Source organism: Gastrolobium bilobum, unplaced genomic scaffold, assembly GCF_033153095.1.
Source record: "Gastrolobium bilobum isolate Gb01-03AN ecotype WA unplaced genomic scaffold, APGP_CSIRO_Gbil_v1 utg24368, whole genome shotgun sequence".
NCBI lineage: Eukaryota > Viridiplantae > Streptophyta > Magnoliopsida > Fabales > Fabaceae > Gastrolobium > Gastrolobium bilobum.
Window position 1 is genome coordinate 1 of NW_026895904.1, and position 25992 is coordinate 25992.

Sequence of the window (25992 nt, forward strand, 5' to 3'; positions counted from 1 at the left end):
CTAAAGATATAGTAGATGCATCATCTGGAGGAGCTCTCTTGGACAAGACTTACACTGAAGCATATGAGATCCTAGAGAAGATGGCATACAACAATTACCAATGGCCAACAGAGAGGTCAATTGCACAGAATGAAGCTGTAGGATTGCTGGAGCTCGATGTTATATTTCATTAGCAGCACATATATCCTCTCTGAATAAGTCAATAGAGACTCTCAATCTTACTGCTGATGCTATAGCACAACAAGCACATTCAATTTATAATGCTGTAACATGTGTTTTCTGTAATGGCCCACATGTTTATGATGATTGTCCCCAAAACCCTCAATCTCTCTGTTTTGTAGGAAATTATAACATGAATAATCCATATTCAAACACCTACAACCCAGATTGGTGGAATCATCCAAATTGCTCCTATTTTGAAGGGCAACAGCAAGGGTCAGTGTATGCTACAGCACTGCAAGATCACAGACCACCATTCCAGCAGCAGCAACAGCAACAGCATTACCAACAGCCTGGACAGCAAGCTGACAACTCTGATGCGCTGGAGAGTATGCTGAAGGACTTTATGGCAAGAAGTGATGCTCTTATCCAAGATCAAACTGCATTAATCAAGAACTTGGAGACTCAAATGGGTCAGTTGGTGGAAGCTGTGAGAGATATATCTTATGAATCACTGCCCAACAACATTGAAGATCCAAGAAGCATTGGATATGAGCAAATCAAAACTGTAGCATTAAAGAATGAGAAGGCAGTAGATAGACCAGAGGCCATAGAGAACTACCACAATCTGAAGGAGGAAGCTGAAATTCGGAAGGAAGGAGGCAAGGTTGTTGTGGAAGATGAATTAAAAGAACAACATGTTGCACCTGAAGTTGCTATCACAGAACAGAATGCTACAGCAAAGCAACAGCACTGTCAGCAAGTCAACAGGACAAATAGACCACCATCTCCCTTCCCTCAAAGACTTCAGAAGCAACAAGATGATGTGCCATAGAATAGCACCTTATGTGATATTGAGGCTAATGCGAATTTGATGCCCATGAATCTACTATAAAAGATGGGAATAAATAGCATAAGGTCTACAAAGATGACTTTGCAAGTGCCTAGTCAAGTCATGAAAATATCAGTTGATGTTGTTGAAAATGTGATGATAGGCAACTCTGCACCCCAATAGATTTTGCGGTCCTTGACATGAAGAAGGACCCAATTATTTCTCAATATCTTGAAGAGTCATGCCTTGATACCCCAAAGGTTGTGGAAGATATGTGGAAGAATGAGATGATTCTTGAAATAGATGGAGACCAAGATAAGGACAATCCCAAGGTCAAGATGAAGGAGGAGGCTACATGCGAGAAAATTTTGACCAAGGATTCAAAGTTGTTCTTCTTCCTGTTTCAAGCCACCTTGATTATCAATCAAAGTCAGGCTGAAGACTATAAAACAAGCGCTTTTGGGAGGCAGCCCAAATCAATTAGGAAGTTTCTATACTTTTCTTTAGTTTTATTGCATTTAAATTTCTGAATTTCAATTTTTAGATTAGGATAAATGAGCAAACAGATTCTACACTCATTATTTTTGTTGATGTAGCTGCAATTTATGGGCAATTAAGGTTCCACTGCTGCAGCATTGCTACAACACTGCTACGTCATCGCCGCGGCAGACGGAATAAGGTGCTGAGGGGAAGAAAGTCAAGTTTAATTCCTGAATGAAATACTGAAAGCACTCAACAAAAAGCTGAGTTTGGAGTCCCCCAAAGCATTTTTGCAAGAACCCTGTTCAAGAAATTGAGTTTGGAGTCCCAACAACAAAAGGACTCACCATTCTAAAAATTCAATGATAAACCAAGTTGTCTTGTTCCTTTCTTGTCTATATCTTTTTGTACCTACTGGAGAATGTTAGTAAGGAATCTGTATGCTACGTAGGTTTAAATTTTTGTTTTATTTTAGTTTGTTTCTATTTCAAAAAAAAGAAGTTAGGCAAAACATAAAAGGAAAATAAGGGACTTAAGAAGCAAACTCAGTATTGATGCTGAGTTAAGAATGCTAAAGGACTTAGCATAGCATTGATGAAGTATTGTTGTATCACTGTCTATTATGTTATGATATGTATTGTTACAGGATTGCTACAGCACTGGGTAAGCATGAAAGTCAGTGGTTTAAAGCCAAAGTCTAAATGAAAACCCAAGTCAGACTTGAAAAGCAGAACCAACTCAGGGTGAAAGGCCAATGGATGAACCATTCAAGCACAAGGATCAATTCAAGGGAAGAGAAATTAAGGAATGAATAGCGGAAGAGGGTTTAGGGTTCAACAATTTGTTAAGTTTGAATCCCATCACATGAAACAGATTTGAGGGCTATAAGGGTGAAAGAAGCCAAGTTACAAAGTGTCAATGCACAAAGAATTCTTCCACAAGAAAATAGAGTCAAACAAAAAAGAAAAGAGGGGAAAACCTAAAAAATAGACTAAGTGCAAAAGCACTAGAAAAAAAAAGGAAGGCAAAGCTAAAAATGCAAGGTGGACACTCGTTCCTTCAAATCTTGTGCACACGGATGTGGATTCAATCCTGACAGAGCATGAATCAAGCAACTAGACCTGATGGTTTTTAGTTTAAAGTTCCAAGATGGATCAACCTGAGAAGCAAGCTCCTAACACACACACACACTGAATCATCCAAAAGCTATGAATCCCTGGGAAGATGAAGCCAACAAGGAATACTGAAGTTGAAGTAAGGATGATGGCTGAAGATCAACAATCAACTGCACAATGTTATAGCAATGCTGCTGTAATATGGAAAATCTCAACAAAAGTCTTTGATACAGGAGTTACTGAGTTAATGAATGTTAAGTCTGAGGAGTGTTTTGTTGCTCGAGGACGAGCAACGTTTTGAATTTGGAGTGTGATAACTCTCCAAAAGAGAGTTATATTTTGGCTTAATTGTGATGTTTTGGTGCTATGATTACATATAATTCTCTTGATTTTATATGATTAATGCATGAATTCTATGATTTCATGATTTAATTGAGAATTATGTTAATTATGTGTATTTGGATATAAATTGACGTATTGGAAACATTTAAATGCATTTGTTATTTTACTGCAGGTCAATGTTGTAGCATTGGAAAGCAGTGCAGATGAGGTCAGCAATGCATCATCACCAGCAAGCTATGGATCCAAGCCCAATTAGTTAGAAGAAGTTTATGAACGTATAATCAAAGTCCTGAGCTGGCTACGCGCTTTAAAACATTCAAAGGATCACCATTAAAGCTTAATTAAATCAGTGATTACATTTCCAAATTCAGACCTGAAACACGAAATGGAAAGAATCTGATGAGATATGCAGTAGCATTATGCGCTGTCCCTGATCAGCGCTGCAGCAAATAAGGAAAGAATCTCCAATCAGCGCTATAGCAAAACACAGTTATACCTTCAATCAGCGCTGCAGCAAATAAGGAAAGAATCTCCAATAAGCGCTGTAGCAAAACACAGTTGTATCTTCAATCAGCGCTGTAGCAAATAAGGAAAGAATCTTCAATCAAGCGCTGCAGCAATAAGGAAAGAATGCTCTGTCAGCATTACAGCAAAACAGAGTGTCATCCTTATCCACTCACACGACAGATTTGAATGAAGATTTACATGTACCTGAAGAGTTGTTGGAGGCCCAGAATATCAAGTATATAAAGGAACGAACCCTACACACAGAAAAGGAGGCTAGGAACGCTACACATGCTTTAGACATTCAATCAGATCCTAGAGAAAGAAAGTGGGGGAAACACTTAGAGAGAATTTGAGGGTTCGTTGAGAGAGATCCAAGGAATCAAAGGTTGAGGCTAGGGTTTGGTAAAGAGATCATCAAATCCGGTGGATCCCTGCACTATTCCGGCGGCTGAAGCAAGGTTGATGGTGGTGGAGCCTACGGTAGCTGCGGGAGCACTGCCACAGCAACGTCCCTGTTTTCTTTACTTTAGTTTAATGGAATCTTATTCTTTCTTTGTTGTTTCTTCCCACCCAAGTATGGGCTAAATTGTTATGATTGGGTGATAGAGTACCCTTATTGTGATGTAATCAGTTTGCCTAAACTTTGCTATATGATTGTCCTTTTAGTTGTTTAATAAAGTGTTTACTTTGTCTTTATTCTTGTTGACTTATCGAGAGAGAGCTGCAAGATAATTAGGGTTTGGGCTATAGAGATATAGGTGAACTCAGACAGTTATTAAGCATTATAGTTTAACTAATTTAATTAGTTAATTGTGGGTAGAGAGATCATTCACACCACAAAATCAAATGGAACTTGCACTTAATGATTCATAACTATGTTGGCCATAGAGATGTGGGACTTAGTATACATGTAGAGTTGGTGAGAGCCCTTGCATGCATTAGTGTTCTGGTTACTGAATGGATAATTGTTGTAGCATGGTTACTACATTCTGGTGAAGTTGCAATAATGGGGAAATTGATCCCAATCTATCTTTAATACTTGGGAAACCTATTTTATTACTGCATTCTTTTAGTTAATTATTAGTTTTATTATTTAATTAGTCATTAACCTCTTCCAAATTATCTTTGTTACCTTGATTGCTTCACATTGATCACAACTTTATAGTTTTCTTCGTGGGAACGATATATGGACTCACACATCCACTTTATTACTTGTTGACACGTGCACTTGCGTAATGTGTGATTGATAAAGGGGTACACAATTGCACAATACTGGTACACACTTGGAATCTTGATTTCTTGAGCTTCAACTTAACTTGATGCCTTCCTTTGGTTCCAAATGCCATAATATGTGTCAAAACCCTTGTAAATCAGTATTACGACAACATGTTAGCAAGATATTCAATTACTGTAACTTTACGGCATAAAACCCTAATTTCCATACAATTCATAACATATATCAATCATAATTAAGCCTAAAAACATGGTAAACCAAGGGTCTATCACACACTCCCTGGGAAAAATTCTCAGGAGGTCACCCATCCCTGAATTGCTCCAAGTCAAGCACGCTTAACTGTGGAGTTCTTCCGATCTGGGCTACCGAAAAGTAAATGCATCTTGTTAGTATAGGTAGTACCAATTAATTCTTATAAGCTATCCTCAGTTGTGCTGTCCTATACCAACACAATCTCTGGAATCCCTCTCTTTCTGGTGTTATTCGATTCATTCATGTACCCCTCCCGCTGATAGTACGCTAGCTCTTCCACTAACCATACATTCAATTGTACATTAGCTCTTCCACTAACCATACAATTGTCAGCACTCGGGATGTTACAATGACCAATGTAATAATGGTATGTATAGGATAATTGTGATATCCCAATTTCACCAAATATGAATCTTACTTGTAAAGAGAATTAATGTCAATTAACGATTACATTATTCACTTAGTAATTATTTATTTATACATTGCCATTTATTGGTAGGTAATCTAATTTTCTGTCCATGAACTAATTGCTTAATTAGATTATTATTATTTTTGTTAAGAGAGAAATTTTACCCACTCATTTTATTCTTCCCATCCTCATTTTTGTGCATCTCTTACTACACTCATAAGTCTTTCTATTTGTACTCTTCGCCTGAGACCCTCCTTTCCCCCCTCACTATTATCTCCAACTCAAATCCTTTTCCCTTTGCATGCAACCGCACCAAGTAATAGCACTTTCCTTAAGTCCCTTGGTCAAGCACTTCCTCTCTATGATCGAAGTCCTCCAAACCATCATCATCACCAAATTGTTTCAGGCAATGTAGTCAAAATTGAGTTTCTACGTAGAAACGGAAGGAGATGGTAGAAACGTAAAACGTAAAAATGAGATGAAACGTAAAGTTTTACTACTTAAGATCAAGATACAAAATTATATATATATATATATATATATATATATATATATATATATATATGCATGTTAAAAAAATCACATAACTCACAACTCAAAATTTAATAAATAACTACATATGTAAAAGATATAAGTCACATAACTATATAAGACATAAGTTCAAAAACATTAAAAGAGAAAATTGAATTTTAAAAAAATGGAAAATAGGTTTTTTTTTTAAAAATTGATTTAAGTAAAAACGGTAAAAAAACATAAAAACTTGCGTTTATACCGTTTTTACGTTTTTACCCGTTTCTACTTATGTTTTAACACGTTTTTATATTGCTTTTCTACCGTTTCTACGTTTTTACATTTTTAGACTAGTTTTTGACATCAATGGTTTTAGGTATTAGTTGACTAAAGCGTTAGGAGAACCACACTGAAGCCAATATAGATCAAAAGGTCTTGCATGTGTGAATTAGACATTTCATGAAGCCAGAGACTCATCATAAACTGACATTATAAGGAGTCTTTTATTAGTGTAAGCCTTAAGAATCTATTTTCCACTCTTTATATTTCCTATCTTCCTACCTTAATCAGAATCTTCTTAGGTTGTTATATTCTCTTTTATGAGGGATAGGGATAGATTGCATGTCATTTTTATTGGGCATAGATAAATAGCCATGCATGATAATCTAACGCTTTGTTTCATGTTTACTGTTACCATGTAGCGATCCTAGTTTAGCTTGGGACTATTCTGGTATGTTGATTTAACACCGCCTAGAAGATGTTCGATCTAAGTATCATGAGAAGATTGAAAAGAGTGTGGAAACCGAATCTAATTGTCTAATAGCTTTGAGAGGTGTTCTGTATTCGTGTTAAGTCATAAGCTTGAAGATGGTTGGCCTAAATAATGGGAGAGTAGGTACTTTTTTCCGGCTTTAGAAGAGAACACTACAATTGATCTTGTAATCATGAAAGACTGGGAACGATTAAGAGTATAAGAAGAATTGGAAGCCGATTAGATTATCCCCTTTATCTCTTTGTCTTGTGTCTGGAGCATCTAGCTCATCGTTTTACTTTGTTCGTGGAAAAGAAGAATTGGAAGCCGATTATTGTTAAAAAGGGGGCTCCCCCAGTCTCATTTATTTTTTGCAGATGATTTGCTGCTTTTTGCTGAGGCCAGTATGTGATGGATTTATTTTGTGCATCCTCAGGCCAGCGGGTTAATCATGATAAGACTAGTGTCTTCTTTTCTCGGAATGTTTGCCTTACCAAAGCTACAGATTTGAGCAGTCAGTTGGGTTATTATTTGACTACCGATCTTGGTAGATATATTGGAATCCCTCTTCATCATAAGAGGGTTGGGAGGGCAACTTTCTCTTACATTTTGGACCGTTTTCACACTCGTTTAAATTCTTGGAGTCACACTTCCATATCTCTTACAGGTAGAGTCACTCTCTCTAAAGCGATTCTCCAAGCTATTCATACCTATCCAATGCTTTGTGTTCTGCCCCGTTACGTGTAACAACCTGTTGTACACCGGTATTGTTAACATTGATTATGATATTAAGCGCAGTTACAATCACAGCAATTCAGTTATAAAAAAGCGAGTAAACTTTTTCCTTTTTATTACACGACCATTTAAGACAATAATAAAGCGTAATAAATAAAAGTTGTGTAACATCCCGCATAATTAGGAAGTTAATTAAATTTCAATTAGGAATATGAATGCATGTCTTGAATTCGAATTCCATATATAATTAGGGTAGGATTAATTTAATTACAACATACTAGAATCATTGTTACTACTTAGTAGATTTCATGAACTGGTTATTGGTTTCTGTAAGAATCTAGGAAGTAGAACAGCTTTGAACGCATAATTATGGGCCTTATTGGTTGGTCTAGAGGTAGCTTGGAGTAAAGATTTCAGAAATATGTGGATAGAAGGAGATTCTCAAATGGCTCAACAGCTGGAATGTTACTATTTCTCATATCCATCGTGAAGGGAATGCAGTGGCCGATTGGCTAGCCGCTTATGCTAGTAACTTCTCTTGGAATGTTCAGCTATTAGATCTTCCTTCTCAAGAGTGCATGCATCGGTTACAGAGTGACTTCATGGGAACTCACTGGCCTAGGCTTTGTGCTTAGTTTATTTTGTTTCTTTTTGTCTTTGTTTTTTTTTCATTTGGTGTCCAAAAAAAATAAAATTGAAATATAAGACACTAGAATAAATATTATGGCTAAGAATTGAAAGTGTCACATGCATGTGTTCTAGGTGCAAGTGGCGACATCAAGGAAATTACAAAGGGGAAGTAAATTGGTAACTGAATTTCCAGCACCCAATGTAACTGAAATATTAGTTGCATTCGAAAGATAAGGTCTTTACCTAGCATGTATTAAAATATTTCAATTTTTAGAGTCACCTATGATTAACCGTTCACCAATTAAGTTTGTAGGAATTTTAGTGATTTCACTCACGTTTTTGGTCATAGAAAGCCTACTTTAAAAATTCATAAGTTGCTCCACAGACCTCCGATTTGAGTGATTCCAAATCTTCCTGAAAGCTTTGTTCTCTAGTTACTGCCTATTAATTTTCAAACCAATCGGAGCACACACGAGTTCTTACGACAAACAAGAGTACATGGCCCTGTCTATTGTTGTTTTCTAACAACATAAATGAGAGAGAGTTATAACTAGGACTCTAGGTACTCAAATGATACTTTTCTCACATGTTAGGCTGCATATTATTTTATAATACTAAACGGACCTTTAGGGACTATATTAAATGGCAATAATGCCAGAAAGGTGAGATTTGCATATGTTTAAGGTTTCCGATTGTAAGCGATCTGCACTATATATTTTATATTTGAACTGTAGATGCTTTTTATTCTCTAATTAAAGACTCAAATACGATTAATAGTAAAACTCTTTGATGCATACAAGGGTTGTTACAATAATCTATGCAGTGATTTTCTAGGAAATATCAATTAGGTATGTATGACTTGTATAAATATTTTGAGATGCGATGATGTGAGTATTAAGAAATGTATGAATATGCATAAGTGAAGTACCTAGAATTCACATGTTTAACTTAATGAGTAGGTAATGAAAGAATTAGGAATGATTGTATGAAATGTATAAAATAAGTAATGGAGTGCTAAGAATGGCCAAATATGACAAGTGTGCATGTAATTTGATAATATAAATATCAAGACTTGTATGTTTTAAAAGGGAGGCATTAAGCTTAAGGACGTCTTATCGTAAGATAAGGTTCATGAAATATATAAATAATCATATATGGAAATTGAAAATAAGATAATTGGAAGAACAAGTAATATAGAGCGCAACTAACTTATTGTGCAAGTAATTATTATAAATTCTTCTTCTGATGATCGATTCAACCTTAGGAAAAAGTTTATTCACGTTTTTACATGCAAGTAATTATTCACGTTTATTCATGTTGGGCAAGTTGAAAGAAAATGGCCTTGAAGGTCGTAGGCATGTGAGGATGAAAACAAAATTTTCAAAGCGGAATTACACATACCATATCAAGAAACATGCTTTAGGACATGGATGTTACCTTGTTTTCTTTCCAAAACTTGAAGATGATCAAGGTGAGGCTTGAAGATACAAGCCCTCTAATGTTGATCCACACCACCCTTTGTCAAGACGGAAGAACTCTTCTTCAAGGCCACCAACGAACACCAAGGGAGGCAAGCTAGGCGTTCCTAATGGAGAGGTAGGAGGCAAGGTTTCAAGGTGTTTAGTTGAGTGAATTTTCAGCAAGAAAAACACAAAAGTGGCGCATGGAATTACCTTAGAAAGTGCTAGGTAATTTTCAAAACTCTCTTAAGAAAAATCTCACAAATGGATGACCAAAGGAGATGAGAGAATGAGTGAATAAAAATCTGATTTCTTCACTCAAAAATAAGCCCTATGTAGCGCACACTAGGAGAGGAATGAGTGGAGTTGTTGCAAATCAAATCTTGCCAACAACCTCCTATCATATCCTCATGATATCAAGTGCATATCTCAACAAAAATCTGACTTAACAACCATTATATGGCCAGCCATATGGTGCGCCCCATTCAGCCTCAAAACAGTCCAGATATGTTGAGCAGTTGCATTCAAACTTGAACCAACTCACTCACTTATTCTCTCAACAAACCAAATCTGATTGGAGCTCATTTGGTTGATCCTATGACCATCACAAGACCCCAAAATCAGCGCCCCAAATCAGCCTTGGATGATGCTCAAAGATCTCCTCTTGATACTTGGGATTTGTTCTAACAAGATCTTACCTTATCCTTTTGTTATGAAACAACTTTTCATAGCCAATTCAAATTCAAATTCAAACGTTCAAACATTCAAATTCTAAATTTAAATTCTAAATTCAATATTCAAATTTCAAAATTCAAAATTCAAATTTCAAAATTCAAATTCAAAATTCAAAATTCAAAATTCAAAATTCAAAATTCGAATTTCAAATTTCAAATTCAAAATCGAAATTTCAAAATTCAAATTTCAAATTCAAAATTCAAAATTTAAATATTTGATAATTAATTTAATGCTAACAACCATTATTAGGCCCAATACCTTTAATGCTATATTATCATGACAATAAGGTGTTAGTGTGTGACCCATTAGGCCCAACATACTGACATAAATGGGCTTGGGCCCAACAAGCCCACAATACATCTAATGACAACACAGAGCACTAGCAATGCTTTGTTGCCCTAGAGCTAGTTAGGTTAATGACATAATCATCCTATTACACATATTTGGTTGCCGTATGTATTTCCTTTCGTCTCGGTTACCTTCCTCATTAAACCTAGGGTAAGGAAACGTATCAACCCTTGCAGTTTAGGGTAAGCTTTATTCGAAATAGGGAATCTTCAATTTACTGACTCTAACGGCAGATCATCTCATGACCTCTTTTACTATGCATATAATCCCGAGTCCTTGTAAATGTCATCTCGATTTCTGCGGTTTACAGATAACCTAATCTCTCACAGAGATTTGACGAATTCCTTCAGCTTATCACCCTAGCCTTGTGCTCTTTCAGGACAAGCCCAACAGTGTACCTATGAGTCTCCATATTTCAGGCAGACCAGGTATACAGTCAAAGCGTGCCTTCTAGAATACAGTCTAAGTAATAACTTCTGGTCTAAGGAAAGACATACCCAAATATAAAGAGACTACTCTAATGATACTCTCCGTGAGATTTCCTCATAAAGTCTCTTTGTGGGTCTGTTCAGTACGAGTTATACCCTTATAGGTCCACCCACGACTTTAGCTAAGATATCTCCATATCTGTAGCAGATGAGGTCTTTACCTTGTATCCAAATACAAGTAGATAAGTCGTGCTAGTCTTACCCGAGATCACTAATCCCCATTCTCAGTGTCTCTAGACTAGGAACATAGAATTAGGAATAAACGTGCGGTATCCTTGAATCCTCATAATCGTGATCTCATCACAGATACTCAAGAAATACCTGTTCTATTCCAAGGGGTTTATCCAGTTTATTCATAATATATTAACAATAATATCGAGACAAAATATGAAACAGGATAAATAGTGCTTATTATTTATTTGCGACAATATAAAAAGGTCCACATATGTCCTAATCTAATCAAAAGATTGTCTCTAGGACATCCATATACTAACACAAGTAATATTGATTTGATTAATTAGCTGCGCTTAGTACCATTCTGATGTTAACAAATCGGGTCGACACGAGGTATTACAGAAACATATTCTAATATGTCTGTGTAATAGGTTCTATTTCACTTTATATGTGCTTCCCTTACAACAAGGGACTAAATAATAACTTAAAAAAATAAAATAAAACGACAATTTATCAAATAAGAGGGAGAAAATGGGCTTTTTGACCTTTTTGCCGCTCATTAAATTAAAAATTTATTACTTTGCCCTCATCAAAAAATTATACATCAATTTGTCTCTGTTTCACCAAAATCCCATTTAACCGATTACAATATCTATGTAATCTATTAATTGATGTAATTAATTACACCAGTATACGATAATTGATTATATCAGTGAACAGAGCCTTATAATTTTGTTTCAACAATTTTTTTTGGATTAAACGAGTTTTTAAAGTCATATACTCATAATATTGGACTTGAGGAGGGATTTGGTGGTATCATAAGACTTAATGTGGCACTAAACTTGCTGAAAAATTTCAAAAAGTCATAACTTTGGCTTTGGATGCCCAAATCAAGTATTTTTTTTATTCCACATTTTTTTGAGACGAACTCAAAATTATTTTTCAAAAAATGTTTCTTTGTGTCCCATTTAGTATATTTTATCTTTGAGATGATATTATTTAATTTTTATTCTTATTTTTACTTTCCAATATTAAAAAAATTATTTTAGCGTGTGGATTTTAAAAAATTAAGTGGAATAAAAAAATTAGCAGCAAAAAATTATGACCTTTTAGAATAAATTTAAATGATGTAATCAATTAACACTCAAACAGAAAGAAACAGATTGATGATAAGTTTTAGGGCATGTTTGGTGTGACGTTTAAGGCTTGATAGTATAAGCTTATACTATACGTTATGACATTTTCAGTTGTTTGGTGTGACCATCGTATAGTATAAGCTTATACAGCAGAATTTTTTAATGTATCAAAATGATGTATAACTTAATCCGGCCTAAGGGGGAGGGATAAGGCTGATAAAAAATTAGTTTTTAACATCGTTGACCAGTGCAATTCTCAAAAATTAATATATTATTAATATTAAAATAAAAATTAATATATTGATTTAAAATATTGAATATTTTTATTTTTATAAAAATTAATTTATGTTTTGAACACACTAATCAATAAATTTTTATAAAAATTAACATCATATGACATTTTTTGAAGAATTATATAAATTCTTTATTAAAAGATATTTTTATTAAAAATATTTATTTTTATACTATATAGTATTATACAGTGCATCACCAAAAACTAGATAATATTATCTTATATTAGGGGTGACAATTTGGGTTGACCCGCCCCGCCCCGCTACCAATCCGCCAAAAACGGGGCGGGCGCAGGTTGACCCGCCAAAAAATATGGGTTGAAAAAATGAACCCACCCCGTTTTATGGTGGGTTGGCTGGTCAACCCACCAATCCGCCAATTAAAAAAAATTAATTAAAATTCAAAAATAAATTATATATTATGAATTTTTCTAATATTATTTTATTTTATTTCACACTTCTCTTTATTTTTTTAGTCTCAATCTTAAATGTATATTAATATTTGTCAAACATTCTTTAGGAATTTATATATAGATAACATTTGTCATAAATAAAATTGTTATTCTTTATTTTTTTCTAGGAAGTACTAAGATAAAAAAATTTTTGAATATCACAAAAATTTAAGGACTAATGAAATACTACCTAATTGTTAAAAAAAAAAAAATTATAACCTGGCGGGTCAACCCGCTCCGCGGCGAGTTGAACCTGTTTTGACCCATTTCTAGGCGGGGCGGGTTGAAGTGAGTTGGTGGGTTGAAAATCTCAACCCAACTTACCCTGTTTTGGCGGGTTGACTCGCAAGGTTCAACCCATATTGTCACCCCTATCTTCTATAATATATTATTTTATATAATACCAGTAGTATTAAAATTCAATGAGCTGAATCATGAATCAGCTTCTATGCTATGCAACCAAACATTCACTTAGTAAAAGATCGAACTTTTAAATAGCATAAAAATGGGGCACATGGGTTAAAAAAGCCGAGAAAATGAGCCACAGCTCCTTCCCAAAGCACAGAAGCTGCATTTGGGAGTGAAGTAAACCAATGGCGACGGTAGCGGAATCATTGGAATCTGAGGTACCCCCGGCACCTGGCAACAACTCCACAATCAGCAATCCTCAAACCCTAGATGAAACAACGCCGTTTATTGATTACGTTGTTGGGCAAGCCCTGCTCTACCAGAAAGCCTTCGACGATGCCGTCGAATCTGCAATTGACGCTTCAAAATCCCGTTTTTCTCAAATTCGTTCGATTTCTTCCGCTCATTTCCATCACACCTTGGTAAAGTCTCGTTTTCTTTTTCTGTCTGTTTCACGAGAAATTTTTCAAAAAAGTAAATAACTAGGAAAGAGAATACAATGAACGAACCATTTAGACATTTGATTTGCCATGATCTAATTCAATTACATCACGCATTCTGTTGGTTTGTTCTATTATTTCTTCAAGAAGTGTTAAACACTTTCTTCCAATAATTGAAACGGGTTGAAGCTTTTTTGTCCGTTTTGACGGGGCGTCCTATGTGCATTGTCAAGCTAACTAATGAAACTGTTATCCTTTTTTATTTCTGTTGAGTGTAGCATTCTTTGGATGATCTTAAGTCTCAGTACAATTCTTACGAGGATCATTTGTTTGGAAAGATCAAAGGTTTGTATTTTGTGGTTTATTTTCTGGAGACAGGATCCTCGTTTTCCAATTTATTAAGTTTCTAATGTTTAGATTTTTATGTATAATTTTCCATTGCAGAGGGTGTACTTGTTGCAGCTTCACATCCTGTGATTGCATGTGGGGCCACTGCTGCCTTGGGGCTTTTGGTATTTAAAAGTAAGATTATATGCTTATTTTTTTAAAATGGAATATGATTTGTTTTAATGTTTAAAACTTTAAGTGTTGCATTTGGTATATCATTCTTCGAGTGGAATGTATTGTTGTATACACATAGTTATCAATAGCATCGCTATTGTGGTGTAGCGTAGCGGCCCCCTCCTGCAATTGTGAAACTTCTACTCTACCATTTTGTATAGCCACCACAATAGCGTTCAAATAGTGGGAAATAGCGGGCTATAGTGTTACTCCTTCGAGGGTAGGATAAAAACCCCTCTCTGCTCCAGTGTTTGCATTGTCCTTGCATAAATTTTAGGGCCAAAATCCAAGTTTCACCGCCTTTAATCTTATATGTTACCGTTACAACCATTTTCTCACAAAACCCTATTGAGCTATCTCGCATTTGGTAACTCACTGCACACTCTCTCTGTCTCTCGCCTACTCTCTCTTTTGTCTGTTTTGGAAATTCCACCATCGTAGAAGGTTTTCCGGGCATTGCTCCATCTTGGTTCCGCAATAACACCTCGGTTTACACTTTGTTCCACTGTTACAACCACTGCCTTTGTTCAGTTACATTGTTACCCTATTTCGGCCACGGCCTCTATTCAGTACTTCAATTTGCACTTTCTCACTCTGTTCTGTTCAATTTGCAATTTTGCTGTTATTAACGTTTGATTATTAATTATGTCTTCATTTATATGTGTAGTATAATTTAGTGTAACATTTATATAGACTTCATTGTAGTGGCTATACCTCTACATGCTATCCAAGATTGGTAACTATGTGTAAAAGATATTATATATGTATTTTGTTACTGAATCTCATTTTCATTGAATGGCCATAGTTGAGTTTATGCAGATCGTTGATTTTACGTAGTGGCCTATCCGTAAATCTTCGTTTCTTTGTTGAATGCAGTAAACTGCTGATAGTATATATGTAACATATTTTACTGCTACTTATGTTATCAGAGGCAATGTTATTGATCTTGTTCTATATGTTCAATTCATTATTAATTAACAGATTCTTCACATTTGGTTAACTTGTAGGGCCTCGTCGGATCTTGTACTACAACACTTTGCGTTTTTTTGTTAGTGAAGAGGTGAGTAATAACCTAATTATATCTGTCGACTTAAAAATATGTATCATGAACTAAGTTAATTTAATCATGAACTGTATATGTATCAGAAAAGAATATGTTCAAGATATCTCATTTTATACTTTGTTAGAAGCAATGTCTCATATGAATAAATGCTGGTTAGTATAAGTTCAAAATTTGTTGTGTGAGCTCGTGTTATGGAGGCAGCCATAAAATGTCACACAATCCGGAAAACAAGAAGGAAAGAGGATAGAGATAATAGAATGAACATAATTTGATTGCACTTTTCATAATTGGAGACCATGCAGCTTTTTTTCCTTTTTATGCAGAAATAGTAGAGAACTAAGAACTTTGATTTGCTAATGCACAACCTTACAAAATATACTATGAATATTAATCTCTTGATTGAACTGAATATGGTGCAAACATCCTATGAGTTCTTACTTGTAATACAGATGAATCTTATAAATTTCTGCCTTTCATTATATGGAGACCATACAGATTTTTTCCTTTTTATGTGAGACCTTAAAATTTTGATTTGCAAATGTACAACCTAGCATAATATTACTATAAATATTAATCTCTTGATGAAAGTAATATGGTTCATTCATCTTATGTCTTGGGACTTGTAATATGGATGAATGTTATTGAACTATTGGGTACACCATTAGTTCAATAAGTATTTATGCTTGATACTGATATACTTTCAGAGCCCCCGTTCTAGGAGACTCTGCGTTTGTAAATTTTAGCTTGTCTTCATCATAGCCTTGTAGCGGCCACCTTCATTACAGCCGACCACTTCTTATTTTGCACCTTCATTGTGCTTGAGATAGTGCCTTCATCTCCCTTGTGCTGCTGGCCACCACTGCTATATCTCTATCCAGTGAATCCACCAGTCGATCTGCAGTTCCCTTGGTTGTCCATTCCCTAAACACCACTCATTACACATTAGATTCATGCACCACTATTGCCACCACTGTCATTCCCAAACAGCTTGTCGTGACCCTTTCTCTCTAGATTGGCCCTTGGTTAGTTCATTTAGACCTAGAGCGCAAATCTTGGTTATGCTAATTGTCTACTAGAGACCCTAGATCCAGGCCCATTTCTTCCCATTATTGACCTAACTCGGCCTAATACGTTCTCTCTTTCCTCCACCCTTTGTTCTAGCATCATCATCATCTAAGCAAGGTCGTTGGGGAAGTGCAACCTGATTTCAGTCCGGATCATGCCCAATAAGAATGCCGCCTGCATCATTCCCTCATTTGCTTGTCTAAGGGGAACAGATAACACTTTGAATTGCTCTCTGTATTCCGTCATGGTTCCAGTTTGCCTTAAGCTCATCAAGGCTTCAAATGGATTTCTAAAAGACGAAATGTGGAACCTCTGAAGAATCATCGTTCGAAAGACTTCCAATCAATTTTTGGATTTCTGGGCTCCCACCACTGGAACCAATTGAAAGCCTTGCCTTCCAGACATATAGCCGCTGTCTCAAATTCCTCCTCTGCAGGGATTCTATTCCTCCTGAAATATCGCTCTGCCCGGATATGAAATATGGTACTTCAACTCTCCTCATTCTTTCTTCTTCTCGTTCATTCAACATTGTACATGTGACTCTGTCCCTTTTGTCATCCCCATGGTAGCTAAAATCTAGATTTAAAACGTAAAATCGGGATTTTAACGATTTTTTTTTTTGCCAAATCGATTTGGATTACACGTAAAATCGTTTTTCAACTAAAATCGCTAAAATCGTCTTCTTAAAACGTAAAATCGTAAAATCTCTACGTTTTTAAAACACTGACCGATTTTAAAGCAGCAAATTGTTTGTTTCTGAAATCTCAATCTGTCCTTTTTTTCCTCCCTAAAGTTAGCTAATTTGTTCGACAGCAAACAGAGCCTTCTTCAAAACTCAGTTTCGCTCCATATCTGGTTGAAACCACAACCTCATCTTCAACGATTTCAAGCTGTCATTGGTTTGCCAGTGATTCAAGCTGCCATTTTCATCGTAACTAAGCTGATTTTCCCGAGCTGCCATTTTCGCTACCACTAAGCTGATTTTCTCTCACCGAAACTGTTCGTCAGAGCTAGTTTCTTCGAAGCCCCAACCCGATTTGGCGCTATTCACCCAGATTTGCATTTCTGTTCGCCGATTAGTCACACATCGTTTTTCTAATAATTTTTGGTTGAAATCTGTTTTTGTAGAGTGTGGAAATATGGGACCCTATCAGTAGTTTAAATTATATTATTGTATTCAATCCACCGACTCCAATCCTATCACCACTAACTCTGTTTTGTTAACGCTATTTAGCACACGAGGGACGTAGCTTTCTAGCAGTCAAAATGGGTTCCACATGGTATTGTAACCATGGAAAGCTATTTCTTCATATTTGATTTGGTGCAGTTGACATTGTTTTTAATTTTTTTTTTTTAATTTTCCTTACATTTCCACTTTTATGCACCATGCCTATAATTTTTATTTGTTATGCAAAATAAGTAAGTATAATATCTTGGTGTTTTGTTGGATTGAACCTTCTAGTGTTCAGTATGTTACATATTAACATTAGTTGGTGGATATAAATTTTGATTGCTCAAAATTTTATGAATGAGTTTCTAACGTTCTGCTTTCCTTTGAGACAAATGTAGTGATCAAGCTTTTTTTAAAATAATTTTCAATGTTTCTTAATATATATATATATATATATATATATATATATATAAAATTTTTAAGTGTAGGTAAAATCTACGTTTTGTATTACGATTTTACGTTTTACGATTTTTCATTCCCCTTCCGATTTTAGGTAAAATCCCGATTTTAACTACCTTGGTCATCCCCATGCTGTCCATTGTGGTTACCCGTGCTTGATCCTGAATCTCTTTGGCCCACTTGGCCAATGAATTCCAAAATCATCTCTCGCAGTTGACATACAAATTCTTCTACACCCCCTAATCTGTTCTCTAGACATTCTGTACGCAACTCAACACTTTCTAATTTGTTTTCCAATACTCGTCTAGACCATAAGCTCCTAGGAAACTAGAAAGCTTTGATACCAAATTGATGGCACTAATTTTTTAATTCGAAAAAAAAAAAAAAAAAACTAAAGACAATCAAAATCCAACAAGAATGGTACTTCACATCTGGTGTATATTTCCAGAGACAATATTACCAATCAATACAAGGTTCTTAACATAAAATACTCAACGAAATTAAGACACAAATGACAGAACTAGCACGTAAACCTCACTCCCTGAGTCTCCTTACACCCATTTGTTGAGAATCCCCATTCCTAACGTCTATTCTCAATATTCACAGAATGCATGCCTTTTTCCCTCAACTTCCACACGTTATATCCACTCCCCTCTTCACGTATTCCAAAACACCTTCTCTCTTTATAGCTTGCTAAGTCTCATCTTTTCTAACAACTCCCCTCCTTCTCACAGAATTGCCTTACTGATGTTAGTAGCTTTATTCCCTTGTTGGGCCTTCCTTTTACCTTGGCAGACTTTCCTAAAAGGTTCCAAGGGCCAATCATCAACCCACCTCTAGTGCTCATACTATAACCATAGCTGATGGATCTCATATGTTAGTTGTGAGTTCTGGTAAGATTCAACTCTAAACCTTCTTATGCCTGAAAAATTTGCTTTATATGCACAAACTCCACCAATTTTATTTCCACTCATAGAATTTTTCGAGACATTCTTTTCTACGTAATGTCATTTAGGATCTCACCACACTGAGGACAATTGGAGTTGCTAAGGAACAAGGCGGGTTGTACTATCTCCTCTATTGGAATACTAAAGGTGGTACCAATAAGCGGTTGTTGATGTGTGGTCATAAGTGCACTAATGAATCTTTTACCATTATGATTTGGTTGCAAAAAAAGCATCTGTAACATCTTCCTTTTGATATTCTTAGAACTATGTTGTTGTCTTATATTTTTGTGTGCGTTTCTGGAGTTGTTTTAGTGTGACGTTTCATGTTTGAGTTTGCAAAATACAACCATGTATGTTTTTTGCCAAACTTAATAAAAAAGGTTGAATCATTTGGTCTTGTGATGCCTGGCCGCTTGTAGGATCAATGATTGTTCCCACAAACTAACATTAGACTTCTCAGCGGGCTTTGTCCTCACCCACACACTTCTTGAGAAACTTTTCAGGAGGTCATCCATCTCAACATTGCTCCAAGTCAAGCATGCTTAACTATGGAGTTCTTAAGTTATGAGCTACCGAAAAGTAGATTCATCTTGTTAGTATAGGTAGTACTATTAATTCCTTTAAGTTATCCTCAACTGCACAATCTTATACGTGCACAGTCTCTGAATCCCTCTCGTTCGGGTGTTGATTCGATTCTTTCATGTACCCCTCCCACTAGAAGCCTACCAAGAGCATTTTTCATTGTGACAACCCCTCCTACCTTAGCGAGATGGACTCCAGACAATGGGCATTATCTGGACTGGTGGTACAACCCGACTCACGTGCCGAAGGAATATCTACCCTTTGCCTTCGTCAGCGCTCAGGATATTACATACCCACCAGCTTCTGCCTGATTCGTCCTCGAACCACACCGTATTAGGAGAAAGGCTTTGCTCTGATGCTACTTGTAATGCCTGACCGCTTGTAGGATCAATGACTGAACCTACAAACCAACACTAGACTTCTCAGCGTGCTTTGTCCTCACTCACCTACTTCCTGAGAAACTTCCCTAGAGGTCAATTATCCCATAATTGCTCTGTCAGTTTTTAAATCCTTGTTTTTACTTTCTATTTTTAATCACACAAACCCCTCTTTTACTTCTTGTTTTTAATTGGTCGATTAAGATCCTTGCAAATATCTTGAGATACGATTCAGGTTTCCCACTTTATTACAAATATTTATTTTTACAAACCTGATTAATTTGAGTGAGTTCGACAGCTCACGTCACATAACCACTCAATTTTTCGTTCTGAATCCATTTTCAGGATTGGTTTTCCCATTTGAGACCTTCTATACAGCTCAACTTGAGGGGGAGTGTTGTTATCCAGCACTATTAAAGTCAACATAATCAACCTAGTTGTCTGCCACTTTCTCATGCACTTCTCTAGGAAGCTATATTCAGCCTAGCTGTCAGATTTTGCATTTATTATTGTGTTAGTTGTTAGTTGGCAGATTAGCTGTTATAGACTTATAGTATTTAAGACTCTTCTTGTATAAATATTCTGGTGTAGAACTAAATATGTGCAATGAAAAATACAGCCTTTTTGTGTGTGCTATCTCTCTCTTTTTCTTAAGTTCTTATTTTAAGATTTCTTCAGTATAGGTAGTACCTATTAATTCCTTTAAGCTATCCTCAACTGTACAATCTCATATCTGCACAGCCTCTGGATCCCTCTTGTTCGGGTATTGATTCGTTTCATTCATGTACCCCTCCTGTTGGAAGCCTTCCAGGAGCCTTTTTTACTGTCACAACCCCTCCCACCTTAGCAGGCTGGACTCCTGGGCTTTATTTGAATTGGTGGTATAGCTTGGTCCACGTGCCAAAGGAATATCTACCCCATGCCCTCGTCAGCGCTCGGGATGTTACAAGTCTCATCACTATGATGTTTAAGGACTTGCAAAAATGACTTATGTCTGTGATGCTAAATGACTTGTATCATATATTGATGGTTATACTCGGGTAACGTGATTTTTTTTTTAATTTTTAATTTTTTTAAATACAAGTCTTACTTGCCATAACTTTTAATCCAATTCCCTCACATAGTTTAGATAGATTTTTGGGAAAATTTCAAAGATTGTGTTATGATAATGGTATTGAATTCGTCAACCAACGACTCACAATTTGTTAACGACAAAGGGCTTATTCATGAGTTCACATGTGTTGACAATCCTTAGTAGAATGGTGTCGTATAATGAATTTTTGATCTCTTTGAAGTCAATATAGGGTTATAGACATTTGTTCCCAACTTTTGGTGAAGTTGTTTTAACTTCTTGTATCCTTGGCAATGTAAGTCCGATGCCACATCAAATGATTTTGTTTTTTCCATCTGTTCCTATGATGTAGAGCCTTCTATATTGAGTTTTTGTGTGTGTTGCCTTTGTTCATGTTCATAAATAGCACTGCATCAAACTATCCTCCAATTGTTCAATTCGTGATTGACTATGCCCTTGATAAGAAGTGATACAATGCTATCATTCATTGAAGTTACCTTTCATGAAGATAAGTCCTTGTCTCATCCTCAAGAGGGGAGCATTCTTGAAGTTGTCTCCTAAGTCCTTTTAGTACAAGTCTCATTTTCCTTTGCTTGAGTCAGTCCTTGAATTAGCTCCAGGATCTATTTCTACTTGGCATAATGCAAAGTAACTAGCAACTTTACCTAGTACCTCACTGGAACATCTATAGTCAATCAATTAAAGGCTCGGTATACCAAAATTGGTGTATTAGAGGAGAAGAAATCCCAAACTAATCCAATAACAACTGCTTTTTGAACCTACAGTAAGTATTGAAGATACTAGTCCCTCAGTCTGTGAGCCTAATACTCTAAATGGTCCTTTGAGTGATTGTGACACAACCCCCTCCAGTAATAGTAATATTACTGTTAGAATATTAGATATGATATGATTAGATTTGATTAGATATGATTGGATTCTGTCTTATCCGTAAATAGTCTGACTGTATTCTGACTGTATTAGGATTAGGTTTGGATTAGGTTTGGGCCTTACACTTAAGCCCATTAGGGTCTCTATATATTGTAACTCCTTGACACAGATCAATACACAACATATTATTCTTCTATTATTTTATATTCAAGTTGGTATCAGAGCTCTTTCGTTCTGGGAACCCTCGCTTCCGCTTAGAAACCTTGTTTTTTGCTTTAAAACCTAAGCCCACTGCTTAGGAGTCCTCTTTCTTGCCGTGCGTCCTTCCGGCAAGCCTTCTAGGGCTGTAAACAGCCTCTGAGTGATTTTTCCAAACGTGTCAGCACCTCCGACGGCCACCAGAACCACCGCCCGCCGTCAGAATCACTGTTCAGGCAACCGGAGACTTTTTCCGGCGACTTTTCCGACCAAACTTCACGCGATCAGGACCCTCTCTTCCCGGCGACCAGGTCTGTGGTGGTCCGGTCAGCAACGCATTTCCCACGCGCCGTCACACGCCACCTGTCTTCTTTGCGCTTGGGCTTCACGCGCCACCTTCTGCCGGCGCGTGAGCACTATTCCGGCGGCTTTTTCCGGCCGGTCTTGGACAGAGAAGCTCGCCTTCTCCTCCTCTTTCTGGATCTGTGATTGTTTCTCTGTGGGTCTGACCTTAGACGCGTGGTTCTTCTTGATTGGATATCGTTTGCCTTCGTTTACGGCTTTTATATTTTATCTTTAAATGGCAGCAGCATCTCCTGATCTCTCGGAGGTTAACTCTCCTTCTATTGTTGCAAATATAGCTCAGTCAGACAATGCATCATTTGGTTCAGGTTCAGACTATGCTGCACTCCAAACCCCTCTCAGGAAGGCTTCTCCTCATTCTCAGCCTTATACTGGTAATCCTGTTGCTTGTGTTTCTCATTCTACATCACTTGGCACTTGGATATTTGACTCCGGTGCTACCGATCATCTCTGTGGTAATAAGGAACTCTTTACATCTCTTACTTATTCTGATCATTTACCGTCTTTTACCCTTGCGGATGGAACCAAAGCCCCAGTTCGTGGGATTGGACAAGCTCGTCCGACCTCTACCTTGGCCCTGACATCTGTCTATTACATTCCTGGCATCCCTTATAACTTAATTTCTATTAGTAAGTTGATGCACTCCCTCACTTGCACCATTACTTTCTCTAACCATTCTGTTTCTGTGCAGGATCCGGGTACGGGGAAAATGATTGGAGTGGGTCGTGAGTCACGAGGGCTTTATTATCTGGATGTGCCTCGTCCTTCAGTAGCATGCTCTCTCACAGAATCTCCACAACTTATCCACAGTCGCCTTGGTCATCCAAGTCTTTCAAAGTTGCAGAAAATGGTTCCTCTTTTGTCCGGTCTTCAGTCTTTAGATTGTGTGTCATGTCAACAAGGGAAGCATACACGCTCCTCTTTTGCCAGTCGAGTCAATAAACGAGCTGATGCCCCTTTCTCTCTTGTTCATTCAGATATTTGGGGTCCAAGTCGTACCTTGTCTGTCTTAGGTTTTCGGTATTTCGTTACCTTTATTGATGATTTTTCCCGTTGCACTTGGACCTATTTAATGAAAAATCGTTCCGAGCTATTTTCCATTTATAAAAAGTTTTCTACTGAGATCCATACTCAATTTGGTGTTTCTATTCGTATTCTACGTAGTGATAATGCTAAGGAATATGTTTCTATTGATTTTTCTAATTTCTTGGCCACACAAGGTACTTTACATCAAACTACTTGTCCTCACACTCCACAACAAAATGGGGTGGCTGAACGTAAAAACAGACATCTCATTGAAACTGCCCGTACCCTTCTTATTCATATGCAGGTTCCCCTTCACTTCTGGGCAGATGCTGTACTCATCTCTTGTTTTCTCATCAATCGCATGCCTTCATCTGTGCTCCACAATGACATTCCTCATAATCTATTGCTTCCAGATGTTCCTCTTTATCCTCTAACTCCCCATGTCTTTGGTTGTACTTGTTTTGTTCATGATCTCACTCCTGGTAAGGATAAGTTAACATCCAAAGCCTTTCAGTGTATCTTTCTTGGTTATTCTCGTCTTCAAAAGGGTTATCGTTGTTATTCTCCCGACCTTAAGCGTTACTTAGTTTCCGCTGATGTCACTTTTCTTGATCAACAACCCTTTAATTCTATCCCATCTCAGATGTCACAGGTTGATCATGTCCTTCCTGTCCCTTTTCTTGACTTGTCTTTGCCAGCTGCAGGTGCTTCTATTCCAGATGAGCAACCTATTGCTTCTATACCTGAGGACCGTCCACTTCTCACCTATCAGCGTCGCAAAACTGTGCCTCCTGTCGACTCGACTCTTGCTGACTCATCGCCCACTGCTGTTGCTTCTTCCCCTCCGGATCCTTCATCAGAGACTCTTCCCATTGCTCAAAGAAAAGGTACACGTACTACTCGTAACCCTTATCCTCTTTATACCTTTTTGAGTTATGACCGTCTTTCTTCACCTCATTTCACCTTTGTTTCTAGTCTTTCTTCTATTTCTATTCCTAAGACCACAGGTGAAGCACTTTCCCATCCAGGGTGGCGTCAAGCAATGCTTGATGAGATGACTGCACTTCATTCCAATGGCACTTGGGACCTTGTTTCTGCTCCTCCAGAGAAGTCTATAGTTGGTTGTCGCTGGGTTTTTACTGTGAAAGTTGGACCTGATGGCCATATTGATCGTCTCAAGGCACGTTTAGTTGCCAAGGGTTTTACTCAAATCTTTGGCCTTGATTATAGCGATACATTTTCTCCGGTCGCTAAGATGGCGTCAGTCCGCCTCTTTCTTGCCCTTGCTGCTGTTCGTCACTGGCCACTCCTTCAACTTGACATCAAAAATGCCTTTCTTCATGGTGATTTACAAGAAGAAGTTTACATGGAGCAACCACCTGGTTTTGTTGCTCAGGGGGAGTCTGGAAAGGTGTGTCGTCTTCGGAAATCCTTATATGGTCTCAAGCAGTCTCCTCGAGCATGGTTCAGTCGTTTCAGTTCTGCTGTTCAGGCGTTTGGCTTAATCCGCAGTAAAGTTGACCATTCTGTGTTTTATAGGATTACATCTCCTGATAAGTGTATCTATTTGTTAGTCTATGTTGACGACATCATTCTCACCGGAAGTGATCAAGACGGAATTCGTCAGTTAAAACAGCATTTGTTTAGTACATTTCAAACAAAGGACCTTGGGAAGCTGCGTTACTTCTTGGGAATTGAGGTGGCGCAATCAAGACAGGGCATTTCTATCTGTCAAAGGAAATATGCCTTGGATATCCTAGAAGAAACTGGTATGTTGGGGAGTAAACCAGTTGATACACCTATGGATCCTAATGTCAAGTTATTACCCGGACAGGGGGAGCCGTTATCTGATCCTGGACGTTATCGGAGGCTAATTGGGAAGCTCAATTATCTTACTGTGACTAGGCCAGATATTTCTTTCGCTGTCAGTACGGCCAGTCAGTTCCTTGATTCCCCTTGTGATTCACATTGGGATGCTGCTGTGAGGATCCTCCGATACATCAAAGGAGCACCAGGAAAAGGTTTGTTGTATTCGGATCAGGGAAATACAGAAATTTGTGGTTACTCAGATGCCGATTGGGCAGGATCACCCTCGGACAGACGCTCTACTTCTGGTTATTGTGTCTTCTTTGGAGGAAACTTAATCTCATGGAAAAGCAAGAAACAACCTGTTGTTTCCCGTTCTAGTGCAGAAGCTGAGTATCGTGCAATGGCAAATACTACCTGTGAGTTGATCTGGTTAAAACAGTTGATTCAGGAGCTTCATCTTTGTGAACAGAAACAACCCATGACACTCATCTGTGATAATCAAGCTGCACTACATATATCCTCTA

The 25992-nt window shown here is 37.1% G+C and overlaps 1 protein-coding gene across 1 annotated transcript in view; it reads left to right on the plus strand.

The window, feature by feature from the left end:
• The first annotated feature begins 13545 nt into the window (after positions 1-13545).
• Positions 13546-25992, plus strand: part of LOC133296763 (RGS1-HXK1-interacting protein 1) — a 63663-nt gene continuing 51216 nt past the window's right edge. The window contains exons 1-4 of the mRNA XM_061495818.1: positions 13546-13869; positions 14166-14232; positions 14332-14409; positions 15456-15508. Of these exons, the coding sequence (XP_061351802.1) occupies positions 13633-13869; positions 14166-14232; positions 14332-14409; positions 15456-15508 (435 nt within the window). The 5' untranslated portion in view covers positions 13546-13632. The remainder of the gene's footprint in view (positions 13870-14165; positions 14233-14331; positions 14410-15455; positions 15509-25992) is intronic.